Source organism: Myotis brandtii, unplaced genomic scaffold, assembly GCF_000412655.1.
Source record: "Myotis brandtii unplaced genomic scaffold, ASM41265v1 scaffold14, whole genome shotgun sequence".
Lineage (NCBI taxonomy): Eukaryota > Metazoa > Chordata > Mammalia > Chiroptera > Vespertilionidae > Myotis > Myotis brandtii.
The window spans coordinates 3,054,000-3,073,902 of record NW_005354999.1 but is presented as its reverse complement, the minus strand read 5'-3'; the positions used below and the strand labels follow the sequence as shown (position 1 = coordinate 3,073,902).

The 19,903-nt window shown below is 36.0% G+C and overlaps 1 protein-coding gene across 1 annotated transcript in view; it reads left to right on the top strand.

Moving 5' to 3' along the window:
• Positions 1–19,903, top strand: part of NEK1 (NIMA-related kinase 1) — a 156,074-nt gene that overhangs the window by 87,472 nt on the left and 48,699 nt on the right. The window contains exons 19-22 of the mRNA XM_014535229.1: positions 13,702–13,785; positions 14,203–14,286; positions 14,690–14,764; positions 15,345–15,440. Of these exons, the coding sequence (XP_014390715.1) occupies positions 13,702–13,785; positions 14,203–14,286; positions 14,690–14,764; positions 15,345–15,440 (339 nt within the window). The remainder of the gene's footprint in view (positions 1–13,701; positions 13,786–14,202; positions 14,287–14,689; positions 14,765–15,344; positions 15,441–19,903) is intronic.

Genomic DNA, 19,903 nt, shown 5'->3' with positions numbered 1-19,903 from the left:
ATAGACATTTATGTGCTTTCCAAAAGAGATGCCTTTAAACTCACTGGAGTAACATGAAAATTATACTTACTCACTTATATTAATAAGTATAATTGACTAGCCTGTCCTCCCTGAGGAGCCCTTCTTACTGAGTTGGTATATCTCTCCTTATTATGTCTAGTTTAGCTAGTGACTGGACTATTTCTACACTCAAGCTTCTGAGCATTGCTGGAGAAAATTAAAGCTCTGATGATTAATGTCAGATCAGTCTATGATTTCTGATTTCTGCCACGCTGTCAGTCCTACTCAACAATCCTTTTATAGCTTCATGGTCAACAGCCTCTCCTATTGCCCACAGTGGCAATTTTCCTCAATGATTTTGCCCTTCATCCTTCTCTATGAAAATATTTTACTTTACAGGTAAAATTAAGCTTAAGAATCTCACATTTTCTCAGATATTCTGCCTCCATACTCATAAATTTATCCATCATGGTACTCAATCTTTCTTTGTTTTCTCTAGTCTCAGAGAAGACTATAATTTCATCTATTCAAAAGTAATCTTTCCCACTCCATCCAATTTGATGATTATAGTACTGATATTGTTAACATTTATCATTTATTGGGTGCTTACTGTGTGACAGGCATAGTTATAGTTCTACGTTCTTTACTTTTAATCTATCTATAATGATTGATTGAGGTGAGTTTTTTGTAGTTAATCTATGTTCATTTGTGCAATTTTTTTAATCCTTTCTAATTCCTGCCTTATAAAAATTTTTTATATCTTTATTGATTTTAGAGAGGAAGTGAGAGAGAGAGAGAGAAAGAAAGAAACATCAGAGTGATATCAGCTGCCTCCTGCACGCTCTCTACTGGGGACTGAGCCCACAACCTGGGAAATTACCCCTACTCGGAATCAAACCGGCAACCTTTTGGTGCATGGGACATTGCTCAACCAACTGAGCCACACAGGCCAGGGCAATTCCTGCCTTTTAATTGGTGTGTTTAATGTAATTATATCATGTTATTACATGTAATTACATTAAATATAATTATTGATTTATTTAGATTTAGGTATAACATTTTATTGTTTGTTTTCTGTTCCCTCTGTTTTTGTTTCTCTTTCTAATTTTTTGCTGACTTTAGACATTTGAATTCTTTTTGTTATTTAATTTCATTTAATCTTTGTGATTTTGGCTATAACATTCTTTTATATATCTTTTAGTGGTTGATAACAGGATTAGAAAACAGACTTCACTTTTCACAATAAACAATAGTTTACTACTTCAATTAGAATGTAGAAATCTTTCTATCATATAGTTCCCTTTACTCTCTTCCCTTTAAATCCTTTTTGCTATAGTTGTCTTGTATATTACATATACATTTACATACAATTTAAATCTCCAGGCCATGTTATAATTTTTGCTTATAACTTCAAACATATATAAGAGCTCAAGAGAACAGGAATACTTTGTAATATGTACACAAATATTTACTATTTCTCTTGGTATTCCTAATTTTCCAAGTTTCCTTCTTATATCATTTTCCTCCATCTGAAGAATTTCTATTATTTTAGAATAGGTGTACTGGCTATAAATCCTCTTAGTTTTATTTTTAAACAAAAAGTTTAAACATCTTTATTTCTAAACAATATTTTTGCTGAATGTAGTATTTTGGGTTAACACTTTATTTCATTTTTCTCTTTAAAAAATGTTACTTTATAGTTTTTGATGAGACTACTATTCAAATTATTTTTCTCTTATAGGTAATGTCTTATTTAGAGCACCTATCTCTAGCTGCCTCCTGCATGCCCCCTACTGGGGATCGAGCCCGCAACCTGGCATGTGCCCTTGACCGGAATCGAACCTGGGACCCTTCAGTCCACAGGCTGATGCTCTATCCACTGAGCCAAATCGGCTAGGTCTAGAGGCAATATTTTAATATTGCTCCATGCCCTTTCTCTATAATAGAAGTGTCAGAGATGAAAGAAAATTAGTAAAATGTATATGAAAATCTTCCTCCTGTCAAGAGTCTGGGGCATGCCACGGGACCCAGAGTCAAGTCCCCACCCACCTGCGCGCACCTTGAAATCACACGAGACCCAGACCCAGCCGGCCCCCACCACCATTGGGCAATATCCAGCCCCGGCCAGCCTCTCCCCCATCAAGCCCCGTCAGGTGGGGGGGTGCAGCCTCAGGGCCCCTGTCAAGCCCCGCTGGGCAGGGGGCATAACTTTAGGTCCCCCAACCTGGTGCTGGGTTCCCCGGCGCACCCTCAGGTCCCCCGGCCCAGTGCCGGGGTGGGGTTGCAGCCTCAGGTCCCTGCTGATCGCTTGTTACGGCTCATTATGGGAACCCTGCCTCCACTGTGGGCACAGCCATCTTATGTTACGGGAACCCTGTCTCCACTGTGGGCGCAGCCATTTTGTGATGGCGTGATGGAGTGAGGGTCAATTTGCATATTACCTCTTTATTATATAGGATTATTGGTCATACAGGCTATAATTTTTTAGGATGATGTGTGTCAGTAGTCTGTTCTTTTTACATTCTTGAGTCATATTTTATTGTATGCTTGTACCACAGTTTTTTATTTATTTATACTTCAGTTGATAGACATTTATGTGCTTTCCAAAAGAGATGCCTTTCGACTCATTGGAGTAACATGAAAATTGTATTCACTCACTTATATTAATAAGTATAATTGACTAGCCTGTCCTCCCTGGGGAGCCCTTCTTACTGAGTTGGTATATCTCTCCTTATTATGTCTAGTTTAGCTAGTGACTGGACTATTTCTACACTCAAGCTTCTGAGCATTGCTGGAGAAAATTAAAGCTCTGATGATTAATGTCAGATCAGTCTATGATTTCTGATTTCTGCCACGCTGTCAGTCCTACTCAACAATCCTTTTATAGCTTCATGGTCAACAGCCTCTCCTATTGCCCACAGAGGCAATTTTCCTCAATGATTTTGTCCTTCATCCTTCTCTATGAAAATATTTTACTTTACAGGTAAAATTAAGCTTAAGAATCTCACATTTCCTCAGATATTCTGCCTCCATACTCATAAATTTATCCATCATTGGTACTCAATCTTTCTTTGTTTTCTCTAGTCTCAGAGAAGACTATAATTTCATCTATTCAAAAGTAATCTTTCCCACTCCATCCAATTTGATGATTATAGTACTGATATTGTTAACATTTATCATTTATTGGGTGCTTACTGTGTGACAGGCATAGTTATAGTTCTACGTTCTTTACTTTTAATCTATCTATAATGATTGATTGAGGTGAGTTTTTTGTAGTTAATCTATGTTCATTTGTGCAAATTTTTTTATCCTTTCTAATAATTCCTATAAAAATAATTTTATAAAAATTTTTTATGTGTTTATTGATTTTAGAGAGGAAGGGAGAAAGAAAGAGAGAGAGAGAGAAAGAAAGAAACATCAGCGTGAGATCGGCTGCCTCCTGCATGCTCTCTACTGGGGACTGAGCCCACAACCCGGGAAATTGCCCCTACTCGGAATCAAACCGGCAACCTTTTGGTGCATGGGACATTGCTCAACCAACTGAGCCACACAGGCCAGGGCAATTCCTGCCTTTTAATTGGTGTGTTTAATGTAATTATATCATGTTATTACATGTAATTACATTCAATATAATTATTGATTTATTTAGATTTAGGTATAACATTTTATTGTTTGTTTTCTGTTCCCTCTGTTTTTGTTTCTCTTTCTAATTTTTTGCTGACTTTAGATATTTGAATTCTTTTTGTTATTTAATTTCATTTAATCTTTGTGATTTTGGCTATAACATTCTTTTATATATCTTTTAGTGGTTGATAACAGGATTAGAAAACAGACTTCACTTTTCACAATAAACAATAGTTTACTACTTCAATTAGAATGTAGAAATCTTTCTATCATATAGATCCCTTTACTCTCTTCCCTTTAAATCCTTTTTGCTATAGTTGTCTTGTATATTACATATACATTTACATACAATTTAAATCTCCAGGCCATGTTATAATTTTTGCTTATAACTTCAAACATATATAAGAACTCAAGAGAACAGGAATACTTTGTAATATGTACACAAATATTTACTATTTCTCTTGGTATTCCTAATTTTCCAAGTTTCCTTCTTATATCATTTTCCTCCATCTGAAGAATTTCTATTATTTTAGAATAGGTGTACTGGCTATAAATCCTCTTAGTTTTATTTTTAAACAAAAAGTTTAAACATCTTTATTTCTAAACAATATTTTTGCTGAATGTAGTATTTTGGGTTAACACTTTATTTCATTTTTCTCTTTAAAAAATGTTACTTTATAGTTTTTGATGAGACTACTATTCAAATTATTTTTCTCTTATAGGTAATGTCTTATTTAGAGCACCTATCTCTAGATGCTCCAAGATTTTTTCTTTGTCTTTAGTTTTCAGCAGTGTGATTAAGTTGTCTCTGGGCTTGGATTTCTTTAGGTTTATTCTGTTGGTGGTTTGTTAAGTTTCTTGAACTTGTAGGTCTTTGCCTTATGCCATTTTTGAACCATTATTTCTTCAGCTATTTTCCAGCACTGTACTTTTTCTCTTCTCTGGTTCTCTGATGACATGAACTTGTTCCACAGGTTTGTGAAACTCTGCTCATTTTTTCCCCAATTTCTTTTCTCTCTGTTATCCAGTTTAGATCATTTCTGTTCTCTTTTCTGGTTCATAACTCTTTCCCTTTTTATCCTCATTTTACTTTTTTTAATCCATTCAGTGAGTGTTTTGTTTTGGTAATTGTATTTTGTGTTTCTATCTGTTTTCTTTTTCTATCTTTGTTTTCTAATACCTTCTATTTTAACCTTTTTTCACTACTGCTCATTGCTGTTGAAGCACTTTTATAATAGTTTCTTTTAGATAATTTTACCATCTGTGTCATCTAATTATGTTTATTGTATATTCCCAAGGAAGATGAGATTTTTGTGGTTCCTCGTATGCTGATTAATTTTGGATTGTGTCCTGGACATTTGGAATATTATACTATTAGACTCTGTGTTTTGTTTAAATTTTATGGAGATTATTGATTATATTTGTTTTAGCAGGCAATTGGCTTGTCAGGCTCAGGCTGCAAGTTCCTAACCCTTCTTCTGTGTACTGTGGTTCTACTTACACTTCCTTTCTCAAAGCTTTACAATGTCCTTCAGATCCTTTCCATGTGTGCACTGCCCAGTGTGGTCTGTCTGGGATATGGGCAGAAGTCTATTTCTTTGCTCCATGCTCAAAGTCTTTGGTATGCAGAACAGGATTATATCCACATACACACAGGTAATAGGTAAGCCTAGGACTTTATAAATAACTTATGGGGTCATTTTTCTGATGCCATAGACTTGATGCTTTCCTATTCTCTGGGGCTTCACTTTTCATTATTCTAGGTATAAGACTCATATATCTAGGATTTTACCACTTCTGGGACCAAGTGGAAGGAAGAAGAGGGAGGGAGAGAAGAAGAAGGGAGGAGGCACAGGTTTTGACTCTGCCTTCTTGGAGCTTTAGTGTCCCAGGAGACAAATCTTGTCTTCCCTGAGTTTTAGTTCCTATAAGCTCCTGTTGCTGTCTCAGCTCTCACCACAGCAGTGAGCTTTCCTGGGGGCTGTAACACAAGAGAAAGGGAAAAAAGAAGAGAAAAAGAAAAACGGGGGGAGATTTCCTACCTCCTCCCTGAGTTTTCCCTGAGAGTCCCTCCTTCTCCTTAAGCCAGAACAAGAAGTTTTCTCTCATCTCTGTCATTACCAGAGTGCTCAGTTTCAGGAGTTTCGCCAAGTTAGGATTAGGCAGTAGATACTGTGTTTTTTTAAAGAGCAGTACACTCATCACGTGTTTGCTAATACTTTGAGTTCTGGTGTTCTCTAATTTTCCTGCTGATTTTTCTTTACAGAGTCCTCAAATTTTATGGAGATTTCTGTAGATTTTATAGTTACATTCAGTGGGAAATAAGGGTGGCATGTACTTATTTCATCTTACCTGAGCCATCTTACCGAGTACCTCATCCTTACTATTTCCAAAACTAAATTCATGTCATTGTCTTCAAACCCACTGCCCTTCATGTGTTGCCCATACTGCTGTAGAGAATCACCATCAAAGATGGCTTGATGTTGAAGTTTCTGGTTTGAGTTAACTGGGAATTCAAGACATCTTTTGGTATCTCCTCTCTGTCACTGTCCCACCCAACTCATATCCAGTCAGTGACGCAATCCTGTGTTTTCTACTTTCTGAATATCTTACATCCATCTCCTCCTTTCTATTTTTATTATTTCTGCTGTAGTTGAGATAATTATCTCTTGCTAGTTCTTTCATCTCTTTACTTCTAATCTTGATTTAGTCTAACACATCTTTTACTTGAGCTGCCAAAGTGATCTTTCTAAAGCAAAATTGAACACATTGCTCATATGCTTAGAGTTATTTAGTGGTTCTTTATTGCTTGGAGAGTAAATTAAAACCTCTCCAGCTTAGCACAAAGCTTTCATCCTTTGGCTTTCTCACTGCTCTTGATTTCCCTCTCTCTGTTACCTTCTTTATCCCTTAAACTTTAGCAATATTAGAATATTGCAGTTCCCTGAAACTGCCATTTGTAGTTTTTACCTGAATCCTATCTCCCTTATCTTCTTGGAGAGATAGTTCATGGTACCTTTCTGTTGCCTCGGGGAATAGGAAACATGTTTTCAGTACCATTGAATTGGTTCTCTGCTGTGGACGAGATGATCATTAACCATAGAATTGGAATAGAATAATTACTATCAATATGCTCAGCATGCAAACAATTGATTCTATGGAACAAGAATGTATTACACATCTAGCCCTGGTTAGTGTGGCTCTGTGGATAGAACATTGGCCCGCACACCAAAGGGTCTCATGTTTGATTCCTGGTCAAGGGCGTGTACCTCGGGTGCAGGTTTAATCCCAGGCCCCAGTCCGGGCTGTGTGAGAGGCAACCAATCCATGTGTCTCTCTTACATAGATGTTTATCTCTGTCTCTCTCTCACTCTCTCACTCTCTCTCTCTCTCCCCCCTCTCTTCCTCCCCCCCCACTCTCCTTCTCTCCTTTTCTCCTCTCTCCTCTCTCCTTGTTCCTCTCTCCATTCTCTCTCTCCCCCTCGCCCTCTTCCACTCTCTAAAAAAAAAAAAAAATCAATGGGAAAAATATCCTTGGGTGAGGATTAACAAAAAATAAGTAAAATATTTTTTAAAAAAGAATGTATTTTTAAAAAGAATGTATTACACATCTATATTGTGCAAGGTATTATTAGGTACTAAGGATAAAACAGTAAGGCATGACCTCTTCCAAGAGTTTATCAGCGCTAATTAATTAATTAGAGAGGCTTAGAGAGGAGAGAGTGAGAGGAGTATGATAGACAACTCATGGAGTATCTACTTTGAAAACATAATCAGAAATCAGGAGGAACAGTCACTCAGAGTGATATGCCTAATTCACTCAACCCTGTCATAAGACCCTCCTTAGCCCAGCTTTGTTGATATTGAGAAAAGAACATTTAAAGTAAATTCAGCTAAAATAGAGATTCACATTTTTTAGTAAAGAGTGAAAAAATAATTTAATTAGGTATTTGCCTTGAAAAATACAATTTAAAAATACTTTGTCTTATATTTATCAGAATTTTGGTTATATTTGCAAATCTGTATTTGGAAAATAATTAATTTGGGGAGGATTATAATTTTTCTGACAGGATTGTGTAATGAATACTATATGTATTTTTATCAAATTCAAGTTCTGGCTATAAGGCATATTGTTTTTTTATATATGATTAAAAGAGGAAAAATGTTGCCAATTTAACTTGATACAGTGCTTTTTATCACTTAACTTGTTTATTTTATACTTTTTGAAATACTTCTTTTAGACTTATTTTTTATTATGTCATTCTTGTGCATCCATAAAAAGGAAAATATGAATGAGAGAAATTGATAAAGGTATTCATTCCTAAATCTGCTTTACATTTATAATTTGACTTTTCAGTCCTTTCTTCCTTACATTAGAGTCATTGATGTTCATATTTTCTCAAATAATATTAGCTTTCATGTCACCAGGTGCATTGATATTTCAGCCTTTCTTTTTCTTTTTTTTAAATATATATTTTTATTGATTTCAGAGAGGAAGGAAGAGGGAGAGAGAGATAGAAACATCAATGATGAGAATCATTGATCGGCTGCCTCCTGCACGCCCCCACTGGGGATCGAGCCCGCAACCGGGCATGTGCCCTTGACTGGAATCGAACCCGGGACCCTTCAGTCCACAGGCTGACGCTCTATCCACTGAGCCAAACCACCTAGGGCTCAGCCTTTCTTAAAAGAGTATTCTAATTTTGTCCCTGGGGTTTTTCTCTCAAGGAGTCAGCACCAGTCTGCACGTTTTAATACTAGCACTTTGGCTCTGATTAGCAGGAATCAATGGAAGGCTTTTAACAATGCTGGGGCTCATATTTCCTCTCAAAGAAGCCTTCAATTTTTTAAAAATTGAAACTTTGGGGGATTATGGTTGTTCAGTTATGATACAAAAAAAAAAAGAGAGAAAAAACTAACAAAATTCATAAATTACTCAGGCAGTAACATATGTGTTGTAACTCCTGCCTGGCCTAGTTCATAAGATTATAACAGAATAAAGGCCCAGTGCATGAAATTCGTGCACAAGTAGGGTCCCTAGCAGTTGCCGGCTGCCGGCCTGGGCCTCCCTTCCCCAGCCACCTGCCCTGGTTGAACTTCCGGTTGAACTCCTGGTTGAGGGGACAATTTGCATATTAGGATTTTATTATATAGGATTACAAGATGTCATTGAAATAATAATAAGATGCACCCATGTGAAAAATAATTTATATTGATGAAAGATGCTATATCCTTCACTTCTTGTTTTTTAGGTTTTACTTTTATAACATTGTAAAAGGGAGCCATTTTTTAAAAAATGGCTGAGCCTTTCTCAGTTTTCCAAAGATCTTTTCTTAATTTTTAATACACAAACTATTTTCAAAGACTAATATAATTCTTTGTAGTTTTCTTTCTGTCATATTTGTAGATGATTTTGCATGTAATCTGAACAATTTTCCAATATCACTGTCTTCATTTTCATGAAATCCTTCATCTTTGGCAAGATTAGCAACTTACTTTGTTAGTCAGTTTGTATTAGGTATGCATTATATTGTCAGATATTTACAACACCCAACAATCAGGGAGAGATTGATCAACAGAGACCTTGATGTGTTGAATGTAACTAAAAACTGGTGTTAAGTAGGGTTGGAGTAATATGTGGGGACTAATTTTATACTGGTCATTAATGCAAATTTATGGGTTGTGACAACTTTTGCTTCTCAATTCAACATTATAATTGCTAAATATCTTTGTATAATAACTGAACCTATAACACACTGGGGAAGGGAGGCCCAGGCTGGCAGCCGGCAACTGCTAGGGACCCTACTTGTGTACAGTGATGGATATCCTATATAATAAAAGCCTAATATGCTAAGTGTCCGGTCATTTGTTCAACCAGTCAAAGCGTAATATGCTAAGGCCGCTCAACCGCTTGCTATGATGTGCACTGACCACAAGGGGGCAGACAGTCGACTTGTCAACCAGTCATTATGACGTACACTGACCACCAGGGGGCAAATGCTCTGACCGGTAGGTTAACTTGTTGCTGGGGTCTGGCCGAATGGGACTGAGCAAGATGGGCCGGACAGGCCCTGGAGCCCTCCCGCTGTCCCTCCCCAGCTGGCCAACCTCCTGCCTCCCTCCCCGGTCCTGATCGTGCACCAGTGGGGTCCCTCAGCCTGGCCTGTGCCCTCTTGCGATCCAGGACCCCTCGGGGGATGTTGGAGAGCCAGTTTTGGCCTGATCCTACAGGCCAGGCTGAGAGACCCCACTAGTGCATGAATTCGTGCACTGGGCCTCTAGTTTAAAATAATAACCCTGATTCTTCAAGAAAAATATGTCAACATCAGTAATTTAAGGCAGCACATAATATTTTTCCATTGATACATATTAGTGCTCATGATCTATTTGTAAAGAGGTTATGTCTTATACCTAATGTGTGTTTTCTAATACTTTTAAAAATCACATTATAAATAAACCTAAATAGTTATGATTAAGTTCTCGATCTTAAAGATTAATCCTCTAGAATTGGAAAACTGCTACAGTTAAATTATTTGATCAATACATTTTATTAATGGCTTTGGGAAATCCTAGTAAATCATAATATTGGTTCTGTGGCAAATGAAGTCAAAGTCCCTGACCTATGAATAAACATTTGAAACTTATATAATTTTTAGGTTAAATTGTAATTTAAAGAAACCATGGATTTTAAGTTATTTTATATACTTGCGTAGGAATTCAAAATTTTCCATGTTTGGATAACTGAAATTTAAAAACTATATAGGTTAGAGAAACTCTAAAAAGAAAGACTTCAATGCTTCATTCCAGTTCACTGCTAAATATGATACCATGGTATGAATATAACATACTTTGTTCATTCATTCATCCACTTTAGTACATCTGGGTAGTTTTAAGTTTTTGGCTATAAGAGTAAACTTGCCAAGAACACTTGAATACAAGTTTCTAAATGAATATAAATTTTCCTTTCTCTGCAACATATACTCAAGAGCGGATTGCAAGGAAATAATACTGAGTAAAAGCAGTCAATCTCAAAAAGATACATACTATATGATTCCATATATATGTATATATATATATAATTTGTGAAATATAATTATAGAGTTGGAGAACAGATTAATAGTTGATGGGTGTTAGGGAAAGGTGTAGTGTGAATGTGGCTATGAAGTGTTACAGAAATGGTACAATTAAATATCTTGATTATGGTGTTACACAAAGCTATACATGTAATAAAATTACATTGATGTAGTGACACAAATGTGTGCATGTATAACTGCTGAGATCAGGCTCTTTGGTTTGTACTAGAGCCAGTTTTCCTAGTTTTGATAATGTACTATAGTTATGCAAGACGATAAAATTGGGAGAAGCTGGGTAAAAGATGCACAGAACATTCCTGTACTTTTCACCTTTAATATTTCAAACTAAAATGTTAAAAAGATTGCTTCAAAGTAACTCAGATATGTTTTACTTATATTTTTCAAATAGCATGAAGGGAAGATATAACCTATACCAGTATTCAGTTCACCACCCACTCTCCTGTAACTGTAGATATTCCCATACATCTTTTCAGAGTTCACCTCATATCTTTGACCAGCCTTGCCTATTCCTTGTTTTCCCTCCCCTCCCCTCCCCCACCCTATGATCTGTATCCCTAAAGCTCAAGTAACTGATAAGTTAATGCCAAGTTCTTGAAGTGGGGAGGAGACTGAGTGGGTAGAAGCCTTTTTTTCAGGCTGGAAGAGGGTGAAGGCAGAACATGCTCACATAATAATACTTTTTGTTTTGGCACACCTATGAAGTGGGTGGTATTATTATGCCAGTCTACAGCAAGTTTACTAGTAAGTAATTTTGCTGAAGGTCAGCAATGGTTAGGAGGCATTGACAAATACATGAACTGCCAGACTTCACAGCCTGTCACAGTCCATGGTCTTAACTGTCATAGAATATTGCCCTTCTACCACTCTGATGAGTGCTACTGTGGGAGTTATATACAAAAAATGGTATGGCAGGTCACACTTGACTTACTGAAGGAGGTGTGGGTAAAGCTTTCCTGGGGTGGGATGTTTGGTTTGCATTTTGGAAGATGAGTTAGCCATTTTGAGATGATGAGATGATAGTCCATAAACCATAAGTAGTTGACATGGCTAGAATGTAGGCTTTATGGTTGAGAGATGAGACTAGAGATGCTTTATCTGCCGTTCAACAGAAAGTGGAATATATTCTGATAATAATGGATTTATGTGGGGCTCAGTGTGAAAGAGAATATTGGAAACGGTCTCTGAGTGCATTGAGACTAGACTGGGTGGATAGGTTTTGGGGGGGTGGAGTGAGACCAGAGGTAAGATGATAAGTTAGGAAGCTCTTCTGGAGGCAAAAACTAGAGGCAAAAACTAAAAATTATGGAATTATTATAAGGTAGACTTAGTATTTGGTAGTCATTTATATTAGGCAGACGAGACAGAGAGAGAAAAAGAGATAGAGAGGTAACTCCCACTTTTCTGACTTGAATATCCAACTGTGATCAATAACTGAGGTAGGAATAAGATCATGTAGTAAAAAGAATGATGAAATCAGGTCTATAAATTATTTGAAGAACCTTTCCTACATAAGAGCATTGTCCAGATGTCAATTGTATATACATAGAAATTCAAGAGAAAAGGACTGTGAAGTTGGTTTAGATTTAGGAATTGGCAACATATGTTAAGGCCTGGGAATGAGAAAGTAAAGAAGGGCCAGAGAATGAATCTCTAGAAAATATTGACATTAGCAATGAGCCAAGGAAGAGAAAAGCCTGTGAAAAATAGTGAAGATTGGAAGATCTCAGGAGAGAGTGCTGTTTTAAATACTGAAAGAGAAGAGAGGCGTTTTTGGGGGGTTTTTTTGATGTGTAAATTATAATTCACTATTTAGTGGAATATTATGCATATCATGTAGTCAGTTAAGAATAATGTTTTTAAGAATAATGAATGTAGAAAGAGACTCGAACATTAATGTTAATTAATATTAAGTGAAAAAAAATTGGAATACAGTAAAGTTTCATTAATTTTTGTAAAAATAAATGTCTGTATATTCATGCATATACATAGAAGGAAATTTGGAAGGTAATATTCTTAAATTTTGCCTGCCAGGTAATAGAATTATGAATTATTTATATTTTCTTCACTTTATAGATTTTGTACAGTGAACATACATTATATTTATGAAAGAAAAGAATGCTTATGTAAATTTAGTAGATTTAGCCTAAACTAATTTCCAGTGGAATTGTTAAATGCAAAATCTACTCAAAAGGGTTCATTTGAATTGTGAACTAGAGGTCATTGGTAACCTTAGAAAATTTTCAGTCACAGTGAGATCAAAAAACAGATTGTAGTGGGTTAAAAAATGAATGGCAGGCAGGAAAATGGAGGTGATGAGCATAAAATGTACACTTTCAACAAGTTGATAAAAAGACATTAGATGGGGAAGTGGGACTGAAGATTTTTTTTAATTAGGAGGAACATGAAACCCAGTCATGTGCTGAAGGAAGAGAAAATGAATAATTCAACAATCTATAATACTTTTATTGAAGGGTACTAATTTCTAATAAGGTAATTATGTTTATGATAAACTATGTTAAAAAATGAACCAGTTTGTGATTGGCTGTGATTCTTTGGAGTATAGTTATAGGGCATGCCCGAGTGCAAAAAGTTTAAGCTCAAATAGTTTGTATTGTGTTTGTGTATTTAGTATGTAAACGAACATGTAGAAATGATTGGCCCTTTGTAGAGGAAATTTTTGATTTGGGGCTTAGCTAACCTCCAAAACAGTTTTGGAAACCTGCTTACTTATATGGCTAATAAAAACATAGCCGGTCTCTATTTCAAATAATTATCTATGGGGTTTAATTGCTTCCTTCTGTTGTCACTGAATATGTTGGTTAAACTGATATAGGAAAACGCCAGGGTTTGTTTTCATTTTATCAGCTAGAAATAAATAATCAGTATTAGCCAAAAGAAATAAAGTGGCACCTGGATATTCCTAGGTAAGATGCTGATGTAGCCTTAGTCATTCTTTAAACTTAGTACATTAAATGATGAACAGGGAATCCTGCAAAACCTGGCAGCTATGTATGGAGGCAGGTCCAGCTCTTCAAGAGGAGGGAAGCCAAGAAACAAAGAGGAAGAGGTATGCTTCCCGCATGTTCGCTTCCTCGGTCACATAGCCATTTTTGAGTTTATTGCCTTCCTTTCCTGCATGGTTTAAACGCTTAACAATTATTTGAGGATTTTGTAGGTCTGTAGGGACCTGTTAATATTTTTTTGACTGACATACTGTGTCATAATTTTGCCCCATAACTGTTATTTGGTATCCTGAGTTCAATTTCTTTTCTTTTGATAAAATTAAAAATTTGTAATTGCAATGTATTTCTTTTCAGAAATAAGTTGATCTAAATTAAAAAATTGAAAGCTAAGATTTTGAAATTTTTATTTGTGGTATTCAGATTAACCCTTTTCTTTAATTTAACAATGATTTAGCAGTAAACTAAAATGTTGGTAGTTTTTCTTTTAAATTAAAATGTGGTGTTTTTTTTTCTCCTTATAGGTTTATCTTGCGAGGCTGAGACAAATAAGATTGCAGAATTTCAATGAGCGCCAACAGATTAGAGCCAAACTCCGTGGTGAAAAGGCAGGTTGACATTCAATTTTAGAAAACATAATTGAATGACATTATAATAGGTTAAGATTTAAAATGCAACACAAAATCTGATCAAGACAGTGAAAGTCAAAGACCAGAAAACTCTAAAAGGGGGTAAAGTAAATCTTATTTAAAATTGATAATACCATTTATTTGTTCCAGAGGAATTCTAAGAGGAAAATATAAATCATACCCATGGACCTATTAAATGCTACATTTTCTATCATTCTCTTTTTATCTTTTTCCTTGTTGTACCTAAGAGTTAATTGTGAGAACAAATTAGTAACATTGAAGAATTTACCATTTTACGTAGTTAGATGTTAGTTTATTCATATTCTCTGCACCAAATTTGAAGTTCTATCCTAAGTGGTTTGCTTCTCTACTTATTTTACAGAAAGCAGCTGATAATTCTGAAGGACAAGGAAGTGAGGAGGCTGACATGAGGCGTAAAAGAGTTGAAGCTCTTAAGGTATAGACTGGAAATGGTTTTCTTAGAGAAAATTGAAGACTTAGAGAATTGTGTTAAGCCTTTTGTAGTTCAGTCATCGTATTCTCTTGCCTTAATTTTTCTTTCCCCTTTATCCCTCAATTTTTGGTTTCTAAAAAATAGCACTTTTTCACTCTTTATATCATATTTATGGAGAGAAATTTAATGAAACCATGGCATAAATACATTAAACCATCACACAGGTAACCTTAAAAAGGAAAAATGGTAACCTTATAAATGAAAAATGTAATTGTTCAGTTCTGTGAAAAAAAATAAAGTTCATGTATAATAATTATCATTTAAAATTTTCACAGTTGTATTTCCATTAGAGTGTGCCTGCATTTATTTTCACTCAACAAACACGTATCAAGCAGCTGCTGTTTGTTGAGCCCTGGTTTAGGTGCTGGAAATACAGAGCGAGCTTACATTTTTATTCTGGGACACCAAACACGTGTGTGCACACACATTTCTTTTTTGTCTAAAAAGTAAATGTATAGACCTGAAAAACACACACTCTTATGCCCTTCTTTCTGGTAACTAATTTTGTTGTTTTTATTTTCAGGCCCAAGCAAATGCACGTGCTGCTGTACTAAAAGAACAATTGGAACGAAAGAGAAAGGAAGCATATGAGAGAGAAAAGAGATCGTGGGAAGATAATGTAAGATTTAGCTCATTCTTAATCCTGGTCATGTTAATGCCCTTGTATCTCTTGCTGGGTAGTATGTCAGAATTATAATTTTGTAACTCTATTTTTTAAAGTTCTCATTAGTTCTCCCTCTCCCTCTCCTCCCTGCTCTTCTCCTCTCTATTGCTTTCTCTCTCTCTCTCTCTCTCTCTCCTATTTAAGGATTATCTGTTATTTTGGGGCTTGATTTGAGGTGAGAACCTAATTTATTTATTTATTTTGTTATTGCTAATCAAAGTCCCAGCATCATCTATTGGCTACACCTTCCTTCTAATTTCCACTGTTTATAGTGCTGCCTTTAAGATACGTTAAATTCTATTATACTAGAGAAAGACTCTATAGCAAATATGTGTCATGATTTCTTCTGCTCCATTCTTTTTGTCTATTTTACCAATACCACATTGTATTAGTAATTATGGATTTAGAATATATTTTAATTTCTAATAGAGTTTGTCCCTTATTTCTTCTTAACATATGTTATGCTTAGTTATTTGCTGTCTCTTTCTTTATCAGATATATTTTAGGATAATTTTTTGATCCTGTTGGAATTTTGATCAGTATTACCTTAAACCTACAATTAGCTTAAGAAGAACTGATATGTTTATAATAGTTTTTAATCAGGAGTATGTTAAATATCTACATTACTCATTGTTTCTTTTTTATCTCTTGCACAATTTTGATCATTTTTAACTCATACTTGTTATATTTCTTGTAAAGGTTATTTATTGGTAGTTTAAAATTCCATTTCTGTATTTATAGGTTTCTTTTTCTGATAGAATATTGCTGATATTTGGAGAAATTGTTGTTTTTGTTTTGCTTATTTCTTGTGCAATGAGTTGACCTATTTTATCATTTTTCAGTTAATTTTATGGGCTTGTAGCATAAGACTATGTAATCGGCAAGTAGTTATGATATACATCATAAAAGTAATCTCTACAGTTTATTTACTATTTATTTTATGCCAGGCACATTATAACCATGGCACATGTATTGCTTTGTTTAATCTTTACAAAGCAGATATTGAAAGGGTAAAACAATTAGATGAGGTCACATTTCCAGTAAGCGCAGAACAGGGATTTGAAACTGGGTTTACCTAGTGTTGAAGTCTTTATTCTTACGCTCTACACATTGATTTCTTCTGCTTTTTGAAAATTGTGCCTTTTGTTACCATTTTATTCTTAACTGCATTGGCCAGTACTTCCTAGATAATGTTAACTAAGAATAGGGATACTATTTTGTTTCTGTCTTTAATGGATGTACTTTATTTATTTCTCTGTTGTGTATGGTAAAATAGTAAGGAATAGGGTCTTATCTCTAGATTTTACAATTTTATCAGGAACGTGATTTGGAGTTTTATCAAATGCCTTTTGTGCATCTGTTAATGTGATTTTTGAAAATCCACCCATTGATGTAATATAGAAGTAGATTCTCGTCTTACCAGATTCCTAATGAGAAAGAAACATTTAGCTATACAAGAATGAGTGAAAGAGAGCTCCAGAATTCAGACAACATATCTGTGGAAATCTGTTCTGTGGTTAAGTCAGAGTCTATATCTTGAACATGATGAGTTCCTACTTTATTGCATTTTACTCTTTGTTGTATATTTTATTTCTATCTTTGTCCCATTCTTTTGACCTATAAGGCTTCTGGTGGACAGACTCCCCATCTTTTGCTCCCTTAGAATGTTCTTATCCTTAGTCTTGCCATCAATCTTATCCATTTAAATAGACACATTATGAGCTCAATTTAGAATCATGCTCCTTGTTCCAAGTATCACTGGACATGAACAGTTTCAGAAATCTCTGCAAGATACGTTTATTTGACATCAATAGACTTAAGAACATTAAAGAGAATTAGGATACTACTTATACTGAGGTCCCTATTTCAAAGCTGCTCCTCTGATGGTATTCATAGTATGACCTTAACTTTCCCTAAGCCTCTGGAGCAAAAAAGTTTCACAGGTGATGGAGGAGGTGGAAGAAGAGGAGGAGGGGAGCATTCTGGAAGCACTTTTAGGTTTTTATAGTTTAACAAGTACATTTTACAAATTATGTTCAACAGTGATTCAGCTCTGAGTGGATGCTTTACATCCTATATAATAAAACCTTAATATGCAAATTGACCAAACGGCAGGATGACTGGTTGCTATGACATGCACTGACCACCAGGGGCAGATGCTCAACACAGCCCCTGGTGGTCAGTGCACTTCCACAGGGGGAGTGCTGCTCAGCCAGAAGCTGGGCTCATGGCTGGTGAGTGCAGCGGCGGTGGCAGAAGCCTCTCCCACCTCCGCTGCAGGCGGGCAGTAGGAGCCAGGAAACCCCTACTGCAAGAGGGCACAGGCCGGGCTGAGAGACCCTCCCTCCCCCCAGTGCATGAAATTTTGTGCACCGGGCCTCTAGTTCTTATTATATAAGGTCTAAGCCGGCGGTCGGACATCCCTCTCGCAGTCCAGGATCGCTTGCTCCTTACTGCCTTCTTGCTTGCTCCTTACTGCTAAGTTCACGGCTCCCTAGCGGCAGGCTCTTTACTGCTTGGCTTGCTGCTCCTTAGCACTCCCATGTAGGTGGGAGAGGTTCCCACCACTGCCACTGCGCTTGCCAGCCATGAGCCCGGCTTCTGGGTGAGCAGCGCTCCCCCTGTGGGAGCACACTGCCCACCAGGGAGCAGCTCCTACATTGAGTGTCAGCCCCCTGGTGGTCAGTGTGCATTATAGCGACCAGTCATTCTGGTCATTCTGCATAACAGTCACTTAGGCTTTTATTATATAGAGATAATATTATTATTACTGAACAGTTGTAAACCTGCAATAGTAGTAGCATAGTTCTATTTTCTCAGATGACCAATTGGAGCCAATGCTTTTCTCTTATCAGAAGGCTGCATTAGACCTCATTATGCCCATCCAAGGTACTTTAAGAGCATTCATATACTTACAATGCAGCCTAAGAAAAACTCCCCTTAAAGTCTTTGCTTTCCAAGCTACATCAAACCAGTGTAAAACTTTGTTCTCTGTATATATCTTCTTTTTAATGGCAGATATGCCTTAGATAGTTGTAAAGTGCACAAATGACAGGTGTATGATTATATTATTGATAGGTAATACTACTTGCTAGTATGGTACAACTTTGTATTTCCTCACGTTCCTTCAGAAGTGTTTTTATGGTGGCAGCATTAAACTGTGGTAGTGAGCCTGGCTTTTGAGATCCAACAGGCAAGGGACCCATTTTCACTTGGGGGAATTATTTTATTGTGTGTGCTTATGGTAAAACTGTCCAACAAGGTTTCCTGGCTTCTACTAGCTGAGGGATAGGCAGGTCATCTAAAGTAGACCAATTGAATTCTCTCCAAGGGTTTGAGGCTTGAGCAGAATATCACAAGATTTCAAGTTGGAGTTTGTTTAATGCTGTAAGAGAACCTCAAGAAAATCACAAATTAGTTTCTGCCACCTAGATTCATAAAGCTACCCAGGTTTTTGGCAGAGATTCCTTTTGCTTTTGTGATCCTACTTACTGCTCTTTTCCCCCTCCATTACCCTCCTCCCTTCCTTCAGAATTAGTTTCTATTGCTTTTAACCAAAGAAGCTTAACTGATTCACCATGTCAAATGTCAGTAGGGTACCTGGTGAATAGTAACACAAAATAAATTTAGTGGGAATTCTGTGGCTCATGATACTTCATTTATGCATAGAGAACTGTTCAGTAAACATTTGTTTACTAACAAAAGGAGGCTAGAAACTCATAAAAAAAGAGATCAGATTTTTTGTTACTAGAGGTAGTGATTGGGGAAGAAGAAATTGGTGGTCAAAAGATACAGACTCCCAGTTATAAGATTAATAAATATTAGGGATGTAATGTACAACCTGCTGACTATAGCTAACACTGGTGTATGATATATAAGGAAGTTAAGAGAGTAAACCCTAAGATTTCTTATTACAAGGAGAGATATTTTTTCTTTTTATTTCTTTTTATTGTATCTATATGAGATGATGGATGTTAACGAAACTTACTGTGGTAATAATTTGACAATATATGTAAGCCAAGCCTTTATGCTGTATACCTGGAACTCATACAGTGATGTATATCTATATCTCAATAGACTGGGAGGAAAATGAGGCTGGGAATCTAAACACCTGAATTTCAGTCTCAACTCTGCCAGTTAACCTGTTTGGGGAACTGGCTTAATGTTTCTAGGCCTTTATTTCTTCATCTCCTAAATGAAGGGCTTGATCTCTAATGTTGTTTAGTCTAAATTACCTAGAAAAATAGTCTTCATAATGTAAGTACTTAACTCCAGATTAATCTATATAAAATGGATTAAAGTTATTTTACTGAGTAATTATGTCAATAGAAAGTCTAATTTAGCATAATCTAGATATAGTATAAGGGGCTTTACTATATATTTATATATTGCCCATTCTAATTTAGGAGTGATTATCA